The sequence below is a fragment of the Ciconia boyciana genome, chromosome 1 (genome assembly GCF_034638445.1).
Source record: "Ciconia boyciana chromosome 1, ASM3463844v1, whole genome shotgun sequence".
Lineage (NCBI taxonomy): Eukaryota > Metazoa > Chordata > Aves > Ciconiiformes > Ciconiidae > Ciconia > Ciconia boyciana.
The window spans coordinates 120,639,266-120,658,594 of record NC_132934.1 but is presented as its reverse complement, the minus strand read 5'-3'; the positions used below and the strand labels follow the sequence as shown (position 1 = coordinate 120,658,594).

The following is a 19,329-nucleotide window of genomic DNA, read 5'->3' as shown; positions in this document are numbered from 1 at the left end:
TAAAATCAGCTTCTCCTTGAACTAGTCTGTAGCTGTAAAGCAACAGCCTCCACTTCATATCAGCACTCATTATTTTGCGATGTGATGACTTGAACATGAACTGCAGTGGGGAGCTTTCCCTGGAGTTTCACTCTGCAGGTAGAGCTGCCCCTTAAACACAGGCAAAGCAGGCAATGTCCTCTGGCAGCAGACTGCTGGACACAACAGAGTGTTTGTGACCTCTGGTGTGCCTTGCTTGTGGGCTGGTGTCTGTCAAGCAGTAACTACGGCAGGGAAACGGCAGCTCCTGCCAGCAGTGGTCACTGACACCACCACCCCCTTCCCACTCTTGCAGTGGCAGTGACTGGAGGAGGTGTGCCTGCCCTAGCATCTCTCCTCCCTGGCTTTCCATCCCAGCTCTGCCACTGCTTTTTGGATCCTTTCCCATGAGGGACACTGTCCATGCCTCACTCCTTGTTCTTCAGGCAGCAAAACTCAATTTGTCTATGTTTCTGAGGAGCTTGGAAACCTCTAGTAACACTTGTTCAGAAAACAATCCATAAGACGAGCCAGACACAGCGCTGCCGTGCATGACCAGAGCAGTACAAAGGATTTGAAACAGGAACTTCCCTTTCTCCCCCTTTCTATTTCTGAACCTAGAACTGCAGATGTAAAGCACTTGGGTGAAGTGTTAGTAAATATTTACCTTTCTGGGCTCTAGTTTAACTAATTCTTTGGAGTTTCACCTGCTATTCATCTCTATTTTAGCAAACGCTGTCTTGCATGGCCTCACAGGTTTTGTGCCATGGTTCTGGTTACCCCACTAGTACAAAAGGACTAGCTACTTGATTCAGGCAGAATTCAAAGATGAGCTCTCCAGACTATAACTAGGAAATGATCATATTGGCTCAGTAGACACCTTTTATATGATAGACTCATGATAGATTTGTCAAGGTGAAGAGAAGGCTGGTTACTTTGCCATTTTCTGCCCCTAAGCATTGAGCTCTGGAAACCCAGCTGCTATACATCGGTGCAATTTGGGGTTCCTTAGGCTGAGCCTAAACTGTGCCAGTTCCCGGTCCCATTTCCATTTCCAGTCCTAATTCCCTGTCCCAATTCCCAATCCCAGTTCTCCCTAGCCTGGGCGACTTGTTGGGCTATAGCATGGCTCCTTCTCTGCCCTTTCATGCTGGATTTTCCTCCAAAGGAAACTGGGCACTGGGCAGAGGATGGGAGATGAGACCTCTGTCTTATCCCTACGGTCTGTCAGGAGCTGGTCCTGGGAACTGTGCACTTCTTACGTCCCACAGTTTAGACACAGCCATAATGTTTATGGCGAGCAACAGAAGTGAAGTGTTTCCAGGTTTGTTCAGCCTTTGCTGATAGAGTTGTGTCTTCTTTATACCAATAGCCTTCCAGATGGCGTGATCTGGAAGAGGTATGGATCTGCTTCTGATCACAGATCTACCTATACTATCTAGTTAGCACTCACAGTTACAGAATCACAGAATCTTGCAGAAACACTTGCAGAAACTCTTGTTATGCACTTTTTTTTACTTTTGCCATAATAGCCTGCAAACACATGTATGAGTGGGGCATCATTTGCAAGTGGACACCTGTTTCCCGCCACTAAAAATTCAGCTTCTCCCTAAAACAGATATGAAAAATAATGAAAAATAATGGTTGGTAGCTCATATGTCATTTAGATCTGACAGGACAGATACTGAAAATTCAGAGAAAAGCAAGTGTTAAGAACTGAAAGACAAAATTGTGTAGAAATTTAAGTATAAAAAATGAGAGCTTGTCTGCTCTTGTCTTAACCAAGGATGTCAGCTAAACAGACATGTTGACAGAAATAATTTGCATTTTTTGCAACTCAAAACAGTTATTTAATAAGTGACTCTTAGAAGGGATTAAGATCATGTCTAATCATTTGAATCTATTTTTAACTATTTTCCATCTAGTTCCACCAGACCAGCCAAGACTCACTGTATCCAAAACTACATCTTCCTCTATCACTCTTTCCTGGATACCTGGAGACAATGGTGGCAGTTCTATCCGAGGTAATATAACTCAGGTTAATTGCAACTTCTTACTAAATTATCATATGTTGATAGGATTACTATATAATTATGAATGGCTACAAAAAAAGAAAAACAAAGCAATCTGTATTGCTGTCAGCGCTTAATGTGCACTATCATTGTGATAACAGCTTTCAGTAAATTACAGTTTCTCTTTGTGGTGGTTTAATCATGGATTTAATCACTTTCTTCCAGCGTACCCTCAGCTGTTATGACAGTTACTCTCTCTGATTTTCCAGACATGTAATCTCTAACCATTCATTTCTGAGGGTCCAGGTTCATCATCTGGTATTTGTTGCTGATTGAAGGGTATTTAGAAATGTCTATCCCTTTCTTTTCCCTTTGAAGCAATCATAAAAATGGTATTTAAGCTGTTGTAAGGGTAGGCAAAATGTATTGCTTGGTATCTTTTAGTCAGGGGAGAGCTGTATGTCTTCCTGTGCATGGGATTTTTCTAGTTTTATTAGGTCTTTAAAATGACTTGTCATATTACCTGCAGAATTTGTGGTTTCTGTCTGGCTTATAATTGCCACCTGTGCTTTCCCTGCAGGTTATATTTTGCAGTACTCGGAAGATAACAGTGAGCAATGGGGTAGTTTTCCCATTAGCCCTAGTGAGAGGTCCTACCGTTTAGAAACACTGAAATGTGGCACTTGGTACAAGTTTACTCTAACTGCTCAAAATGGAGTGGGGCCAGGACGCATCAGCGAGATCATTGAAGCCAAAACGCTTGGAAAAGGTATGTTGATTTCCATCCCCTTTGCTCACCTAAAGCTGTTGCATTCTGCTGTAGGTCTTGGTTTGATGAGAAGACAGACTTGGTGTCTTAATATTATTGGCTTTCGAAACATTTCCAATTGTGTCCATGCTGTGACAGAAGAGGCTGTCGCTGTGGGACTTGAAGCATGTACCAGCTGATACTCCTTCCTTATTTCTCTAATTTTTTTCTAAGATGAGTTGGTAGATATTTGGGAAGGGGGTGTCTCTGCTATCATAGGCTATAGCAGTTCCAACTACTGCTATTGCCATAAGGAAATTGTTTCCTCTCCTGTTGTAAAAATTCAGGGTTTTATTGGTCTGGATGTTGAAAGAAGATGCAGAGTATATTTATCTGTAGAGGAGATGGAGCCAATGTCTCATTTCTGCTCCAAGCTGGTATTGCAGGAGCCATGCAAGTAGCACCCTTTGACCAGGATAAGTGTCAAAAATAAAGGAAAAGTTTGCGCAAAACTCTGCAAGGCGAAACAGCCAAAATTTGTGGAATTCTTAGCTAACTCAGCAATGAGTCCCATGATCCCAGTTGCTCAGGGTAGTTCCATGTTGCAAGTATGTGTCAGGATTATGAGCAAATTTTGCAACAGACTCTCTTAAAGAGGCACTTTAGAAAGTCTTACCCCTAACTCAACAGAGTGGAGTAGCTTTGCATAATGCTCTAAAGATGACTTTATCTTGTAACTCTTCACTGGTTGTAAGAAATACTCTGATTTGGGAACAGTTTCATAATAAAGATAGTTTGCTGTGATAGGTACATCTGCCCTTCTTTATGCTATTCATCACACCTGTGCTGTTGCAGATCTCCCAAGCATCACAACAAGGTGGGCATTTCATTAGACAGTGGCATAGGGAAGACCTGGTATGCAGTAGATGTGATTGGTATAACTTGCTGAAGCTCAGGGGAGACTGCAGATCAGCTGCGTACATGCTGAGATTATCAGTAGTCAGGGAGAATGATCTGCTGCCCTTAAAGAAAGGGACGTTTAGAGAAGTAGAAGTTGAGTGTTCTAGTTTTATTTGCCTGAAATGTAAGGTTTACACTTCAAATACACTGCTTCAGATAACATCCAAATGGTTCATGAGAAAGCAGATCTCCTGACCTTTTGAGTTTCTTTGGGACTTGATATACATGCCTGAAAACTACCTGTGTTACATTTACAGACTGAACTAGGTACCGTGTGATTTAGAATGCTAGATCATTCTAATTTATGTGAGAGCTCCAGAAGCATCTCTGTCCAAAAGTATTAACAGAGCCTGTTGAAATAGTTCATAATACCCAGTAGGAATCACCAGTTTCTTTTAGATTCCTGTAGAATTTAGAAAAGAGAGTACATTTAGGTACATCTCGTCAAGACACAAGAATGGCAAAAAGACTCTCATTGGATAAGTTATCCTTTATTATACAGAATAAAAAAGCATATTATAGATAATTTTCATCTTATTAGGTGTAACTTCCAATAGTAAAAATATTTTGTTTCTGCTAAGCAAATAGCAATAATACTTTTAAGTGCTCTACATTAATATTTAATATAAATAACATTTGTTGATGACCTGTCTTGTCCACCTACTGTCATTATTTCAATTCTAAGGTGCCATTTTTACTGTCATTGCTCCTGTATTGCGTAGAACTGTCAAAAAAACTTTAATGTATATATCAACAGAAACCAACATTTGATCCCAAAGCAGGAGAAGTAAATAGAAATGTCATCCCCTTTCTGAACGGAAACATCTTAACTCAGAAATGCAAATTTCAAAGTATATATTATTTTCAAATATATCATGTGCAATGTCAACATATTAATATTTTTTAAAATTTGATTTTTACTTGCAAGTTCTTCAAAATTGCCATTTTCTGCAAATGAAAGCCTCAGTACTCTCAAACAAAATTGTGTTCAATTCTACTTCAAAAGAAGACTACAGCACCAGTGGACAATCTTAAAGTGTATTTGTCTTCTATGATATTTCTACATGGTGTTCTGAACCCTTTCTTTTTTGCATAGCAGTGAGCAGGGGCATTACAGATATGAACTGCCTGCACTAGATTTACAAGTTCACTCATGCCAGACTACGCAAACTGGCAAATCACGTCCATGCAGAGATGTATGGATATTTTTTTCACATATGGATTTGAAAATCTAGCTTTGTGAGTCTGGGACAAAGTGTGAAAAAAAAACATTTAAGAAGGGGAGGGGGGAAGTTGAATATACAGACATTGAGTTTAAGATGAAGTTAGGATTGTCCTAGAAATTATTCTCTTAATTTTGTATTTTTGAGAGTCCTGTATCTGTAATACTTAAGCATTTCACTTGAAATATATCATTGCTTCTAGAGCCACAGTTTTCGAAGGAACAAGAGCTCTTTGCTAGTATCAACACCACAAGAGTGAGGCTGAACTTGATAGGGTGGAATGATGGTGGCTGCCCCATCACCTCCTTCACCCTGGAGTATCGGCCATTTGGGACAACAGTCTGGACAACTGCCCAGCGGACATCCCTGTCAAAGTCCTACATACTATATGACCTCCAGGAGGCAACCTGGTACGAACTGCAAATGAGAGTATGCAACAGCGCTGGCTGTGCAGAGAAACAAGCCAAATTTGCAACACTCAATTATGATGGCAGTAAGTATATCTTTTTATTTACACGTCTGAGATACTGTTTTTACTCTAGTTTCTTGTGTGATTTTTTTGTTTGTCTGTCCTTCCTTTTTTTCCCCCATAAAACCCTTTTTGAATCTGCTAGCCATGCTGAGAGAGGGGTAACAGTCTCAAAGACATAAAATGCTTATTGATTTCATGATGATAGGCTGCCAGGCAGAAAAGAGGAATTGTTTATTTGTCCTCGCTGAGGAAAAGCTCCAGCACCAAAGTCAATCAACCATGAGACACATAACCATAGGACACTAGGTGTTATTAGTTCCAGTGGTCACAGAAGCACTTGCTAGTATTTCATGCATCCCTTCCGTGAAATTTTTGTCTTCCATACAATTGGTTCCTACAGCCATTCACAGCGGTGACTGGCCTCATTGCTATTCCATGCAATATCCTTGTGACACAGCTCAAAACCCATTATGTGACACAACGGAGCAGCTAACTAGCCTGTCTTCCAGGAAAGCCTCCAGACAACATCCTCCAAGGGCAAAGCAATGGCAATGCTATTATCCCTATTTACACACAGGGGCAAGTGAAACTAATGGCCGTGACAGATGGCTCTGTCATGCCCAGCAGCAGGGCACAGGGGATGAAACAATTGTTGCATCCTGCCCTTCTGCCAGGGGTTACTGCCCACCCTGCAAAAGCCAGAACATGAGGGCAAGAGCAAACGTGCCAATTTTTCAGTCACTCCAGCTCGTATCCTGGCATATTTATTGAAAGTGATGGTGGCACATGTGTGCTTCTGCTGACTCTATAGTGGGAAATTGCTGTATTTCTGGCAAAAAGGCAATACAGATAGCTCCAGATGGCAGTCTCTTGAATTGCTCTAGTGTGAATTGCCAGAGTTTTTCTGGAGAAATCCAGTGTAAAATGCTGTTGTGTTGCCAGAGGTATTGAGCTGTATGGTGCAATCACTTGGCAACATCTGTACTGTTAGATTAAACAGCAGCACTAGTGAGCAAGTTCGAACAAGAACTGATAATTGTCCAGCGACACCACCAAATTATTAATCATTCATAACTGTGTTGGTAACACTTCTCCCTGCCACCATTTTGTCCCACACAAACCAGTGCTCTCCAGGACAATACCCATGTATGGTGCAGGGAAGAGCAAGCAACAGGGACCATTCCCAGTCAGAAGTATGGGATATGAATCAGGCTGGGTTTAAACCTCTGCATCTTACACATCCCCTAATACTATCCCAGTCTTTGTGCTAGGTACTCATCAGTTGCAGATAATTAATGACACATGCCCTCATGGCTCACCCTTTTGCAAATAGCACATCCCCTCATGTTTTTTCTGCGAAAATGTCATTTTGGTAAGCTGCCTCACGGTCATCACATTATTTCAGACACTCTAAAAAATTAAGAGAAAGATTTTGTCTCAGCACTTTGGAAAATGAGATCCAAGTAGTTATTATACAAATGTTGCCAGGTCTTGCCAGGTAGACTTAGGACCTGTTTTACTGAGCAGTATAGATGTCAATAATAAATGTATCAAGTATTATGAGTTAGTTTCTTGCCACTTTACTTAGCCTATCCTCTTTTCTTTCCAGTGTCTTTTTACAAGTAGTATGCAACTTTCAGTGATTTTTTTTTTACATCCACAATTATTGTTACATATATATGACTGGGGCATACAGTCTTAAGCCATACCTTAAAATGAGATTATACGAAAATGCAGGTGCGGAGCCTTAAACTCCCACTGATAGCAGTGAAATCAAATGTATGCTTAAATGAACTGATTTGAAATGTTGTCAGACTCTGCTTTTTGGTTAGGTGATGATACTTACCTTGCTTTCACTTACTGTGACCTGCACACCATTTGATTTTGTGTGTTGCTGTATGACCACTTTAAAAGTGAGAAAATGAAACAATAAAAATATTTCTAGCATTAAATTTCCTGGGCCACTGCTTCTGGTCAGCTAGAAAATTTCTCATTTGATGGTTTGATGGTTTTGTTTGTCAAGCATGCTTTGCCAGGACTATATTGTGCCTTAGAGAGGCAGCATGATATCAAATACTAACCGCGAGGTTGAGAGGGGAAAACATGGCTGGAAAAGCAAATTTCAGTTTTTGAGTTTTCTGAATTTGTTATATTTGATGCAGAAATAAAATGATAAGTTTAATATTATTATTATTATCATTAATGAAAATGAAGATAGTCTATTCCCACGTAAGGGGTTTCATAGAAGAACTATTTCAGTGCTTCTAAAGCAAAATTTGTCCCATACAGAATCCCAGCTCCCCATTCATTTGTTCCTTGGTAAACTGCGTAGGCTTAAGGCACTTCAGAGTTGGAAAATAGCATCTGATTAAAAATCAACATTTTCTATCAATACTTCATGCAGAAATTTTTGCTTTCATAGAGAGTGAATTTTTCATTTACAGAAAGCATGCCCGTGAAAATTTTTGGCCAGCTCTGCTTTTGAGTGCTAACCCTACCTCTACCATTGATTCATCTTGTGATGTGAGATTAGTGCCTTCCAGCTTCTAGAGGTCACAGCCACCCTTAGGATAAAACAGACACAAGGATAGTACTTTGAAGATTAGATAATACATGTATGAAAGTTCTAGGATACCAAATGCTAAGAACAAGCTTAGGAGCTTTAGCAGTCTTAAGATAAAGCCTTTGTAAACTTTGTAGAGATCCTTGAGTTACGTGGTCTTTCAGTCATTTTGTTGGGACTGCAGTAGCAGATTGTTATGTGTGATAGAGCTCCTGAGAAATATCATGGCTACGTGTCCTTTACCTTAAATCTCTTCATGGTGAATTAGGTCAAAAGGTTAATGACAGATCTATGTGCAACTTTTTGCTTTCCGTTCATAGATATTTCAGCTAACCATTTTCAGCTTACAGATTTTATGACCTTCCTGCCCCTTGTTTTTCAGAACATTTGCACTCAGTACTTAAGGAGATATTTTTAGCAATGCGCAGCTGTAGTGTGTAGTGCTGCAAAGGATCTTCCTGACTCAGAGATCAGCTACTCAGTAGCCCTGACATTAAATCAGATCAGCTTGGTAGCTTCTCTAAACTATGCTAATTGATTCTAGCCCACCAGGGGACTTCCTACTGTGAAGAACAGTTAGGACACAGGAAAACACTTGGTAGTCCTAAAGTCACAAGGTGCAATGGGAGATGCTGGAAGGGCTGCAACATAGTGGAAAATGGGTTCAGAGACATTCAGATTACAACTTCTATGAAGCACCAGTAAAACAGGCTAACAAAGGGCGATGGTGAATTGACCTGGGGAAAAAAAAAAGCCTCCCAGTTTGTCTGGGACTTTATTCTGAGAAAAGCTTTGACTATTCCACTCCTAGCCAACACCTAGAATGACAACAAATGTTGAAATGGTGTTTTCTCAATGGATAGCAGGTTTAGGTTTTGGTAATTTCTAATACAATTGCTGAACATCCACAAATTGATAATGTGAAGGATACATAAACTTGCAGTATGTTTTTTTTAATCAAGTTTGTACTGCCTCTATATAACGTTATGAGGTTTACACTTTACTTGGAAGAGCTATGGAAAATTATAATCGCTTACCTAAACACTTAAGGTTTACCTGAAATTTAGGCCACTCTTAATTTGATTTGCATGATTAAGGAGAGCAAGACATAATTTTGGGTAATATTGAAACCAACCAATAATGGTCTGTATGACTTTAATTCAGAGCAAAATTTGGCCCTTTAGTATTCAGGAGGGTTTAGGAGGATTTAGAGACGGTTATTAGTATTACCTTCAGGAGCTTGAAGTTCTTTCCATTTCTTTATCTAATCATTTTGTTTGCCTTTAGAGTAGTGCAAAAACTGTATCTCAGTTAAAACAAGATGAAAAAATCAAGCTGTGTGTTTATTCCAAGAAATGGCAAATTAGAAAAAGAAGGGAAATTATGGGGAAGAACTGCAATGGAACAGTAGGAAGATATTCAAAATGCAATTGTAAGAAAATAAATTTTCCGAAGTACCTGATATAGGTTTGGATGGTTGTAGCTTTTCTGTTTATCTCCATCCCTTTAGGGAACTACTCATTATATGCAACTCAAATAGCTTTTCTGAAAAAAACATGGCTTAGAATTCTACATTTTCACTGTGGTTATGCCACTCACATTGTACTACATCATATCACTTTTTTTTTTCTGATACTGTATGGTACATAATGAGATATAACTATATCACACAATGCAGCAATTAAAATGTAAAAAAGGATGTACCTGCTTTTCTATCATCTCACCCTCCTAACCTTTTAGCAAGTAAGTAGCCACTTTTATGTTTCAGTAGCTGGTTAAAATTGAATAGCTTCCATCGAAAGTCATCACAGTTCACAATACTTGCGTGTTTCTATCCATTTCAAACAAATCCCCATTTTATAGCCTCATTTGTGGTTGCATTCAGCAGTTTAATAGTAATCAGGAAATGAGTGAGAAGCCTTCCATGGCTAAACAGCCTTCCAAAGAAAGTGCTGCATTCTTCTCACATCCTTTAGAAGTAAAGAAAAAAAAGAATTGAAGATTTCAAGTATCATATATCACCAGGAATCCAGGTATATTCAAAATGCAAATATGTCCCAAAATGAAAAAGTGAGCTGCTTGACGATGCCAGTAGTTTGTAGATTCATTTCCCTCATTTCACTCTCAGAATTTGATTGTTTCTATCCAGTGTTACTCTCCCGTTTTACTGATGAGTATAATGTCAGACACTCTTTAGCAAATTAGCATCAGGTCAGCTATCTGAATTTCAGATCAATATGACTGCTGCACCTCTAAGACATGATATAAGAATGTTTCTGTGCAAAGGATTCATCTGATGTATGTAGCACAAAATGAACTTCGTCAAATACATTCCTTACAAAGAAAAGCCCAGCAGGAAGTATGAATATGTCGCAGCAGTGCTATTTTCCCATAGTAAGGAGTAACATACATAGATAGTAATTCTGAGATCTCTTACAGCTTTGTAATTATTTAATATGACTTAAAATTAATGGTAGTATTTGACTGTATAATGGGCATGGTTTTCTTTCATCAATGAATGCACCTCTTCTCAATTTCTGATAATCTATGAGTCTCTGCAATCAGTACCTTATTACCAGTGTGACTGGTTACGTGTGCATGGCCATTACACACACAAACATAGCATCCACCCTGAACATGATAAATCCTTCTTAATGTATGTTCTGCGTGCAGCTGAAGCATATAACATGCCATATTCCCTGAGAACTCAGTCTTTTGTCTTCATCAATAGGCATCTAATATCATGCCACTGTTTCCAGGTACAATCCCTCCACTCATTAAATCAGTTGTGCAAAGTGAGGAAGGGCTGGCAACCAACGAAGGGCTAAAGATGCTGGTGACCATTTCCTGTATCTTGGTTGGGGTCTTGCTGCTTTTTGTGATGCTGCTGATCGTGCGGAGGCGGAGGAGGGAGCAGAGACTGAAGAGGCTGCGAGGTAAGATGAGAGCTGTGGCATTTATTTCTGCATATGCATACTCCCTGAATATGAAAGTACAAGTGGGGCTGCACGTGACTAAACTGTTCAATTCCCAGTTGGTGTCATTTTCCTGCAATACATAACAGACGTGAGGCAACAAAGCATATATATGTTTTCTACAGAAATTCCTTTTTTCATTTGGTAGTAAACTTCTAAAAAATGACACTTGTATCCATTGTTATTATTTTGCATGGGGGAAAGGAAAATAATTCTCATGTGTTGGTGTTTGTTTGTTTCCCTTTTTTTGTTGTTTGTTTCCTTTGTGAATGGTCTTGATAACCTAAAATCGTATTTTTTTTGAAGGGTAAAATCAGATGTTCTGAAGATGGAGGAATTTCAGTTTTCCAGCAGATGCAAACCATGACTCCCAAATTACAAAATGAAAGTAGCCACATGTTAGTAGGCTAGAAAACACAACCAGATACTCTCATATTTGTTACCACATCTTTTTCCCTGTGATGTGTTATAACAGAACTATTACAACACTTAATTGTTCACTGACTTTTCATTGTCGCTGAGCCATACTTTTCTCTAATCCTTATTCAAATTCAGGTGTTTGCTATGTGAATAAGTTTTAGATCTGTGAATTCATTTAGCTCTATCAATCTTCTAGTAAATACCCCTGGCTGAGCCACAGCCAGGTTTTTGACCCTTGCAGTCTACCAATTCTGCACTTGGCCCTGTAGGTTTTCACTAGCACACGACAGCAAACCTTACACTAAGGGTGTTTGGGAAAAAGCCTTTCCAATCACACATTGAATAAATAGTAAAGCTATTTATCATCTGCAAAAATAAGTCTATTCATTTCCAAGAGCCACCAAATCGTTTAGTTATTTGTATTTTAACCAAAATATGATCATGATATATATTAAAACCAGGGTCAATCCTGTGTATTCTATCTCACTTCAGCATCTACTCATCTCTCTTTTGGGTCTCATTTTGTCTTTTGTAACAATATATTGGATGTTTTTGCAAAAAAAGACAGAGATACAGGTCTCTCGGACATGGGTAAATTCATAGATCAAAGAGGACAACTAGCCTTATGGTTCATATGCAGCTCTGGAAATCACTGGAAATCACTGGAAATCAGGGCATCTGGATGCTTTAGCTTGTATAATAACTTTCTCATTCAAAATCTGTTAATTCATTTACCTCTGTGCAGTTTTTTTATCAAAAAAGTGGTGGGTTAAGGGTGAAGAAGGTGTTATCTTATCTTCTCAGAAATACTGTGGAACTTCAGCCAGTAACGAGCAAGATATTTTGAGCTCCTTGGCTCCAGGAGATGATGGCTGTGCACATCTATTTTTTCATGGTTAATTTACAAGTATTCATAGATTCTTGAGTTACAGTCCCTTAAGGAAGGCGGATGATAACTGGCCAGTATGGCTTTTGCATAGCATAAGACTCCTCTGAATTATTTCCTCTCAGAATACAGGAATTTAGAAAAATATCTGATCTTCACTTAAACTTACACAGTGACAAAGAATCCATCAGTACTTTTGATTAAAGTCATCAGTATTTAACTACCATTTCTGTAAAATTTGTGTCTCACTTCTTATCTGAATTTGTCAAGCTACAGCTCAACATCCCAGCCATCTGTTCCTGTTATACTTTTGGCTGCCATACAGGGACTGAAGTTCTTTTCTGTATCATATTTTCAGTCTCTGAGGATATTCCTTTTACATGGTGGTAACCAAGTAATTTCTTAATGTTTTCATTGGTAAATGAAACAGATGAATCTTCTTTAATTTTTCTCTGTAGTTTTCCCATCATTTATTAATTTCAAGGCTTTTATCTGGTCCCTTTGCAATCTTTACATAGCTTTCCTCATCTGTCTATGCTAGAAATTAACATAGTATTCCAACAACAGACATATCAGCATCAGATAGAGAGGTAACAGCCTTTCTTCTTTCCCTTTATAGTCTGCTGTCTATATCTGCAAGGATCACCTTTTTGGGTACAGCATTATTTTAAGAGTTTGCGTTTAACATCTTATCCTTTGAGATAATCTGACAATTCTCTGATTACAGTGCAACAGGATAACATTCTCCATTGTATAGCTATGGCTTGTATTCTTGATATATGAACTTATACTAATACAGATACATTGCTATCTTGTAGCCAGCCTACCTGATGATCCAGATTGTTATGCCTTAGTGACCTGGCATTTTCATTATATTTTAGCTACCTAATTCTTGTGTCATTTTCAAACTTTTATCAGATATTATTTCATTTACTCCAGACCACTGATAAAAGTACCAACAGTGTGATGTCCCATGGTGCATGATGAAAAGAAATACTAAACAATTATTCTCTTCTTAAAATTGTATTTTGAATATGTTGAAAGCCATGTAAAATGGCTGCTGTGTTAATTTTTTGCATCATGATACTTTGTTTTTTAAATATTTTGAGGTACCAAGACTTTGCTCTAGAGAAATATAAATATAATATTTTAATGTTACTTAATTGTATCTCAGTGAGTTTTTTCAATGTCATCAATTCTCTGAATTTTAATCTCATTTTAAAAAATCAACTTTGTTTGACATGGCTGACTGACCACAAGCCTGTATTGATTGGCCTCAATTATTCCATCTCCTTTAATTCATTTCATCAAGCTTCATTCCATTTTTTTTCCTCATTTTGCTCATTGCCAAGATCAGATTGATTGGACTTCAGTAATTCAGATTTCTTTTGTTCGTTCTTTTTGAAGACTGATCCCGTGTTAGCCATTTTCTGCTCTTTGGAGGTTACTTCATGTTCTAAAAGTCTTACTGACAATCAGTATTGCTGTTCCAGAGAACTCCTTAGTAAGTTCTCTAAAAAAATCTTGTGTGCAAGTTCTTCTGATCTCCTAACTAAAAAAAATGTTTTGCTCTAGTAGTTGTTGTGTTCAACTTTCATCTGAATTAGTTTTGAAATTGAAATCCTGTCATTATCACTTGATATGCATCACTTGGCGGGGTTTCTTTGAGGCACAGGACTCATTTTTCCTAAATCATGATTCCACCATTGACTTCCCTCTAGTCTAAATCAGAAATAATAGTTTTCACAGTGGGACCTTCTAAAAGAATTTATACAAGTTACAAATTTAATTCTTGCTTTTGTGGCTCCAGGAGATGTGTTTTCTTTGAACCTGCTTGACAAAGAGGAGTGGGAATTGCAGATTTATTTGCAGTACATTCTGCATACAAACATTTGTATCTGTACTTATAGACAATGGGCTTGTCATTCCAGTTTCTGTGGGGTAAAACGTAGCATAAGAGCAGCAGTCTCTCCATTCTTAATCCTTTTACTCCTTGTTTTAGCATGTAGTGACAGGCAAACCTTTGTCTTCCTCCTGTGTCATGCCCAGTATGATTTATTTCTCCCGGAGTATTCTGTTTAGAAAGAAAGCACAGTTTTCAGCAAAGCCCTGATTTTTTCCCAGTTTAGTAGTTCCACAGGTCCGGTCACAAGAAGGTCAATTGACTGCAGGAGTTCATGCAGCCATTCAGAAGGTCAACGTGTATTATAACAGAGAACCCTGATGACTTACCACTCTTTCTCCTTACTATTAGCCTAGCTCCACTACTACCGTAATAGTTTTTCCTTTGTTTCTAAATCCAACTCACCTTAATCCAAGCAGAAAGCATCAGCACGGCATGATAGTTCAGAAGTGACAGCATGCAATTTAAAACTGTATCACGGCCCCTGATTTCCCAGGGGGCAAGCCAAATGTGTTAAGAATTTTAAAGGCAGTTGCCCCAGCAAATGGAAGTGAGGGCTGTCGCTGGGTCGGTGCCTGTTGGTGCAGTCATGTGTCAAACCCACAGTGAAGAGCAGTTTGTCTTTTTCGCTAAGGCATGGGGCGATGCTTGGCTGGAGCGGGAGATTGCCCCCTTCACTCTGTCATTCATGGCCTCCCCAGTCCCTGTTTTCCCCACCTGAAAGCTGGGAGATAGGACACTGGTAGGGTTACTGACTCATTTTATGAAGTATTCTTAATTTACTGATCAAAAGTGTAATGTAGGAAATACACATTATAATCTGTTATCTGTACTCATTCCTTTGTGAAACTAGCATTTCTCCTGTATCTGATGTTTTGGACACACTGTTATCATAGTCAGTTGCTTTTAGGCTTCTGGGTTTTGCTTTGATAGATGCATAAGATCTCTTATCTTCTTGGGACATTTGTTTTGGTCCAGTCCTACATTAACCTGTGTGCCCAGTACAGCCATCATTAACTACAGAACGCTGCTGACCATTGTAACAATCTGCTTGAATAATTAGTACATTTAGACCCTGCTGATAGACTTACTTTTTTTCCTCAGTACTTCTTCATTCAGCTTTTGACATGTAACATGATCTTGCATGATGCCTCATGTTATTTTTCATTGAAGATGCACAATCTCCTTTGTATCTGACCAAGAATGCATATATGTTAATGAGCATTTGAATATGTGCTACATACATTTAATAGTGAGAACATAACATTTTTTCCAGATGCAGCATGGAACACAGCTATATGCTGTGCAGCACCTGAGAACATGTGAGGGAGGTTGTTTGTCATTTAATCCTGGTAAACAAATCTAAAAAGCAAACTGAACGACATTGGGCCAAGCAACCTTCATCTTTGTCCCTTCACCTTTTCTTGAGTTGTGAATTACTTGCACAAATATCCATAGTCTTCACTTAAGGAGGCAGCAATTGCTTCACAAAAGCTGCTAGCTGAATGAAAACAATGTTTGCATATTAAATCACCCTTATTATGTGTGCCAGAGGGAGAATATGTGCATAGTCTCTTCACGATCCTAGTGCTGCTAGAATAACAAGAAGCATCATAAAGTTTGCTGAAAGAAACATGACTTGGAACCAGAGCATCATTTTTTTTTGTATTCTTCAAAAGAACTGGGTCCCTTTCTGGATCCTTAGAAGTCAGTAGCAAAACTCTCTCTGACGTCATTTGGGAGCAGCAGCAGTGGTAGTTTGGTTTATGACTGATGATAAAGACATTGTCATCTACTATGTAGTGCCACTTATAAGAGTGTTAACAGCAAAAGGTAATCCCAAACAAAGTGAAAAATAGAAAGTCTGAGTGCCTAAATGGAGCACTGTTTGGATTAGATGGGACATCTCAGACAAAGAGTCCTTCTCTCCACCAGGAATCTGCCATGCTTTGTGCTGAAAAGGGATAGGGGAAGTAGTAGGTGAGGAATAAAGCTTAAAACAGGCAATCTGGCACAGTGTCAGAGAAACAGAATGTAGAAAGTGGATGGAAGGGGTTTTGTTGAGGTTTTTTATGAATAAAAAGAGCCCTTTGTCCATTCCTTTTAAAAAAGAATACAAATGTAGCCAGAGCGATGCATTAAGATGGTGGTTTGTTTCTGCCTGCATCCTCTGAATTTTAAAGGCAGGATATTTAATAGGATCACAAGCAAGGAAATTGTTGTAGGTGTAGGAGACCCAAGAGGTGATTAAGGAATAAAAAAGGTGAGATGGAGAAAACAAAGACAAATTCAGTAAATGTCTTGGCAGGTGCTGGTAGGTTTACAAGCAGCAGATAAAAGAAGAAATTTAAAGTTTGACATAATAGGAGAGTTGCTTGAAGACTTAGAACTTGGAATTGTTTTCTTCTCGGATTTGCTTCACTTGGTTGCACAGAAGGCTGCTTTGTTGCTGTGTGATATACTTAAGGACTCTGGAGTCAGCATTTTTAAGTGAGTTTGTTTAGCGGCAGACTGCAGGAGAACAAAGCATAGCTGTCTATTTGTGCTGAAAAATACTACAGAAATTATTATATTATGTTGATAAAGTTTTATAGAAAGCTACCTGAAGAACAGTGTGAAGCAACCTTCAGCTGTATCTTTTGATCTGATCAGTACCAGAATAATTATATCCCCAAAGGATTAAATGCTAATAATAACAACAATGACAACAACAGGAGGAATATTTCTCCTTCAGCAGCACCTCATTTTGCAGAGCTGATCCATGTGGGAATAAGCCACCTCCTGTTTTGTGTATAGACTGTCCTCTGAAGACCCAGTAGTAGTTTTGATTTATTGCTAGTGGAAAAGCATTCATATTTGAGAGCAACCAAACAAGTTGACTCCTTGGAGACCTCCCTTGCTCAGACCTCCATGCAGTCAGGTTTGGTTTGGAAATGGCAAGTTGGCAACTGCTCACCCAGTTTGGGTTTGGCTCCTACCCCGAGATGGATCAACATTTCTGTCTTCTTGCCTTTTCTTCCTTCCTCACCTGTTCACTTGCTAACCATGGCATGAAGGAAAAGAGATCCCTGTTACTTGTTAAACTGTTCCTACTTCTAATAAGTTTCTGTAGTTTTTTCTAGTTAAGCCAATGGTAGCTTGTACTTCTCTAAGCATCTTTGGTGCTACTGAGGAACTAAACAGGGATGTCTGGGGCAGAAATGCAGTTTCAGCAAAAGTAGGGACTTTTAGAGGTTATTTTATTCTTGCCACTGATCTGCGAAACAACAGTGGTCTTACACATGGATGATTGAAATCGCTTACTTCCTAATAATCCATCTAGCAAATAGATTTGCATTTGTGATGACATTTATTCTATTTTCTTCTAGATGCAAAGAGTTTGGCTGAAATGCTTATGAGGTAAGAATAAATTTAATGTTTTTAAATTGAAAAATGTCTGTCAACTATGGCATCATATTTAAAAATTATTATAGGGACAAACAGAGAAGTAAACCTTCTATTCCTAAATCCTTTTTCAAAACACACCATTTGACTGTTTGTTAAGAACTAGGACACATTGCTGGTTAGAAATGGGAGAAAAAAGACAATTTGTGGACAGTATCTGTGAGGGAATACAATGGTAAAAAACTAAGAACTCTTGTGTTAGTAGATTAAATCAGAGAAGCTGCGTAGGTCCATTTGGACATTTTTCCTATTCAGAAAAACATTTTCATAATATGTACCAAAGTAATTGCTCTTCAGAGATCATCTGATTGAAGGCAGTAAGTGCCTGGATGCGAATATCTCTAAACTTTACAGTTATATTTATGTAATTCACTATTGCTAGATGCTTATACCCGAAGGTATAGAAGAGCAGGTAAATCCGTTTATTATTTTTCAGTTCTGTTCTATCAGCTCAGCATCCAGAAATCTAATTCAGTTGTTGAATTGCAACAGAATGACTATTCTGGCACCACAGTTCTTTCAAAGATGGAAATTTCATATCTTCAATGTTTATTGTTTTATCTGGGGAAAATATTGAACTTTAAAACTGCTGCATGTATGTGAAAATGGGATCACCAAGGGATTATTTTTGAGTTCAAATGAGTTTTGGTTTGCTAGAAAGTCTTTTTATTTTTAAGCAACAAATTTGACAATGTCATAGATATTTTACCAAATGAACCATACTCTAAATTTCCTCACCCGTGATAAACTTCTCCTGCTACTGTAAGAATATACTTGCCAAAGACATGGAGACAGATGGTTTTAGTGTAAACTCAGCTCTACGCCATCAGTCTGCAAATACATCTGAATAGTCCCACTGATGTTAACAAGACTGGTCATGCAGGTCAGGTCATACCTTTCCTATCTGCCAGTTAGAAACCCCTGCGAGCAGCAGATTGCAGGTTTAAGCAACTTCAGGAAGATATGCTCTGATATTTTTTCGGTGTCACAGAAAACAGCACAGATTAGCATATGCAGCAAGTCTGTTCCCTAAAGAAACCGAGCATGGAGTGGCTGAACCTCCTGGATGAAGATATTCAGTCCCAGTGGCAACCACACATAATACCTCGACAAAACTGGTAAACCTCTGCTTTGACTCTGGTTAGCTTCACAAGTCTTATCACCGCCTCTGCAAGGCCATTTCAGAGTCTCACTCCTCTGACGCTTACAAAACTTTGTCAAACTGCCAACATATGTGCCCAGTTTTGACCCATTTTTCCTCTGCTGATGTCGACCTTCAAATTAAAGAGCTTCTTTTGCCCTCCCTGCCTGATGCACTCAGGCAGCAGTCACATCCCTTCCCAGCCTTTAGTTCAGAGCTGTTTTTCTAGGTAACTCATCTGCCACTGTTTCTTTTTGCTTTTCCTTTCACCAGCATTGAAATATGATCAAGTCAGTTTCTCCCATCTCATTTATTAACAAATGATCTTGTTTTTATTAAATAGTCACATTTTATATGTCTCTTCTGAAAGTGTGAACAAAGGCAAATCACTATTAAAACAGGACTTTAGAGGAAGTAGGGGATATAGGCCCTCATTTGCAGACGTGTCATAACTTGGAGCTCTCAAAGTGATGCTGTTTTGGGGAGCCTGCTTTCTACCAGCTAAATGCTCTGTCATTTGTGATAAATCTGTGAAATACCTCCAACCAAAACCTGAGCTACCCA

General features: G+C 38.7%; 1 protein-coding gene across 1 annotated transcript in view; it reads left to right on the top strand.

The window, feature by feature from the left end:
- DSCAM (DS cell adhesion molecule) overlaps positions 1–19,329 on the top strand; it is a 408,129-nt gene that overhangs the window by 354,003 nt on the left and 34,797 nt on the right. The window contains exons 24-28 of the mRNA XM_072852157.1: positions 1,944–2,042; positions 2,611–2,799; positions 5,164–5,454; positions 10,756–10,932; positions 17,549–17,579. Of these exons, the coding sequence (XP_072708258.1) occupies positions 1,944–2,042; positions 2,611–2,799; positions 5,164–5,454; positions 10,756–10,932; positions 17,549–17,579 (787 nt within the window). The remainder of the gene's footprint in view (positions 1–1,943; positions 2,043–2,610; positions 2,800–5,163; positions 5,455–10,755; positions 10,933–17,548; positions 17,580–19,329) is intronic.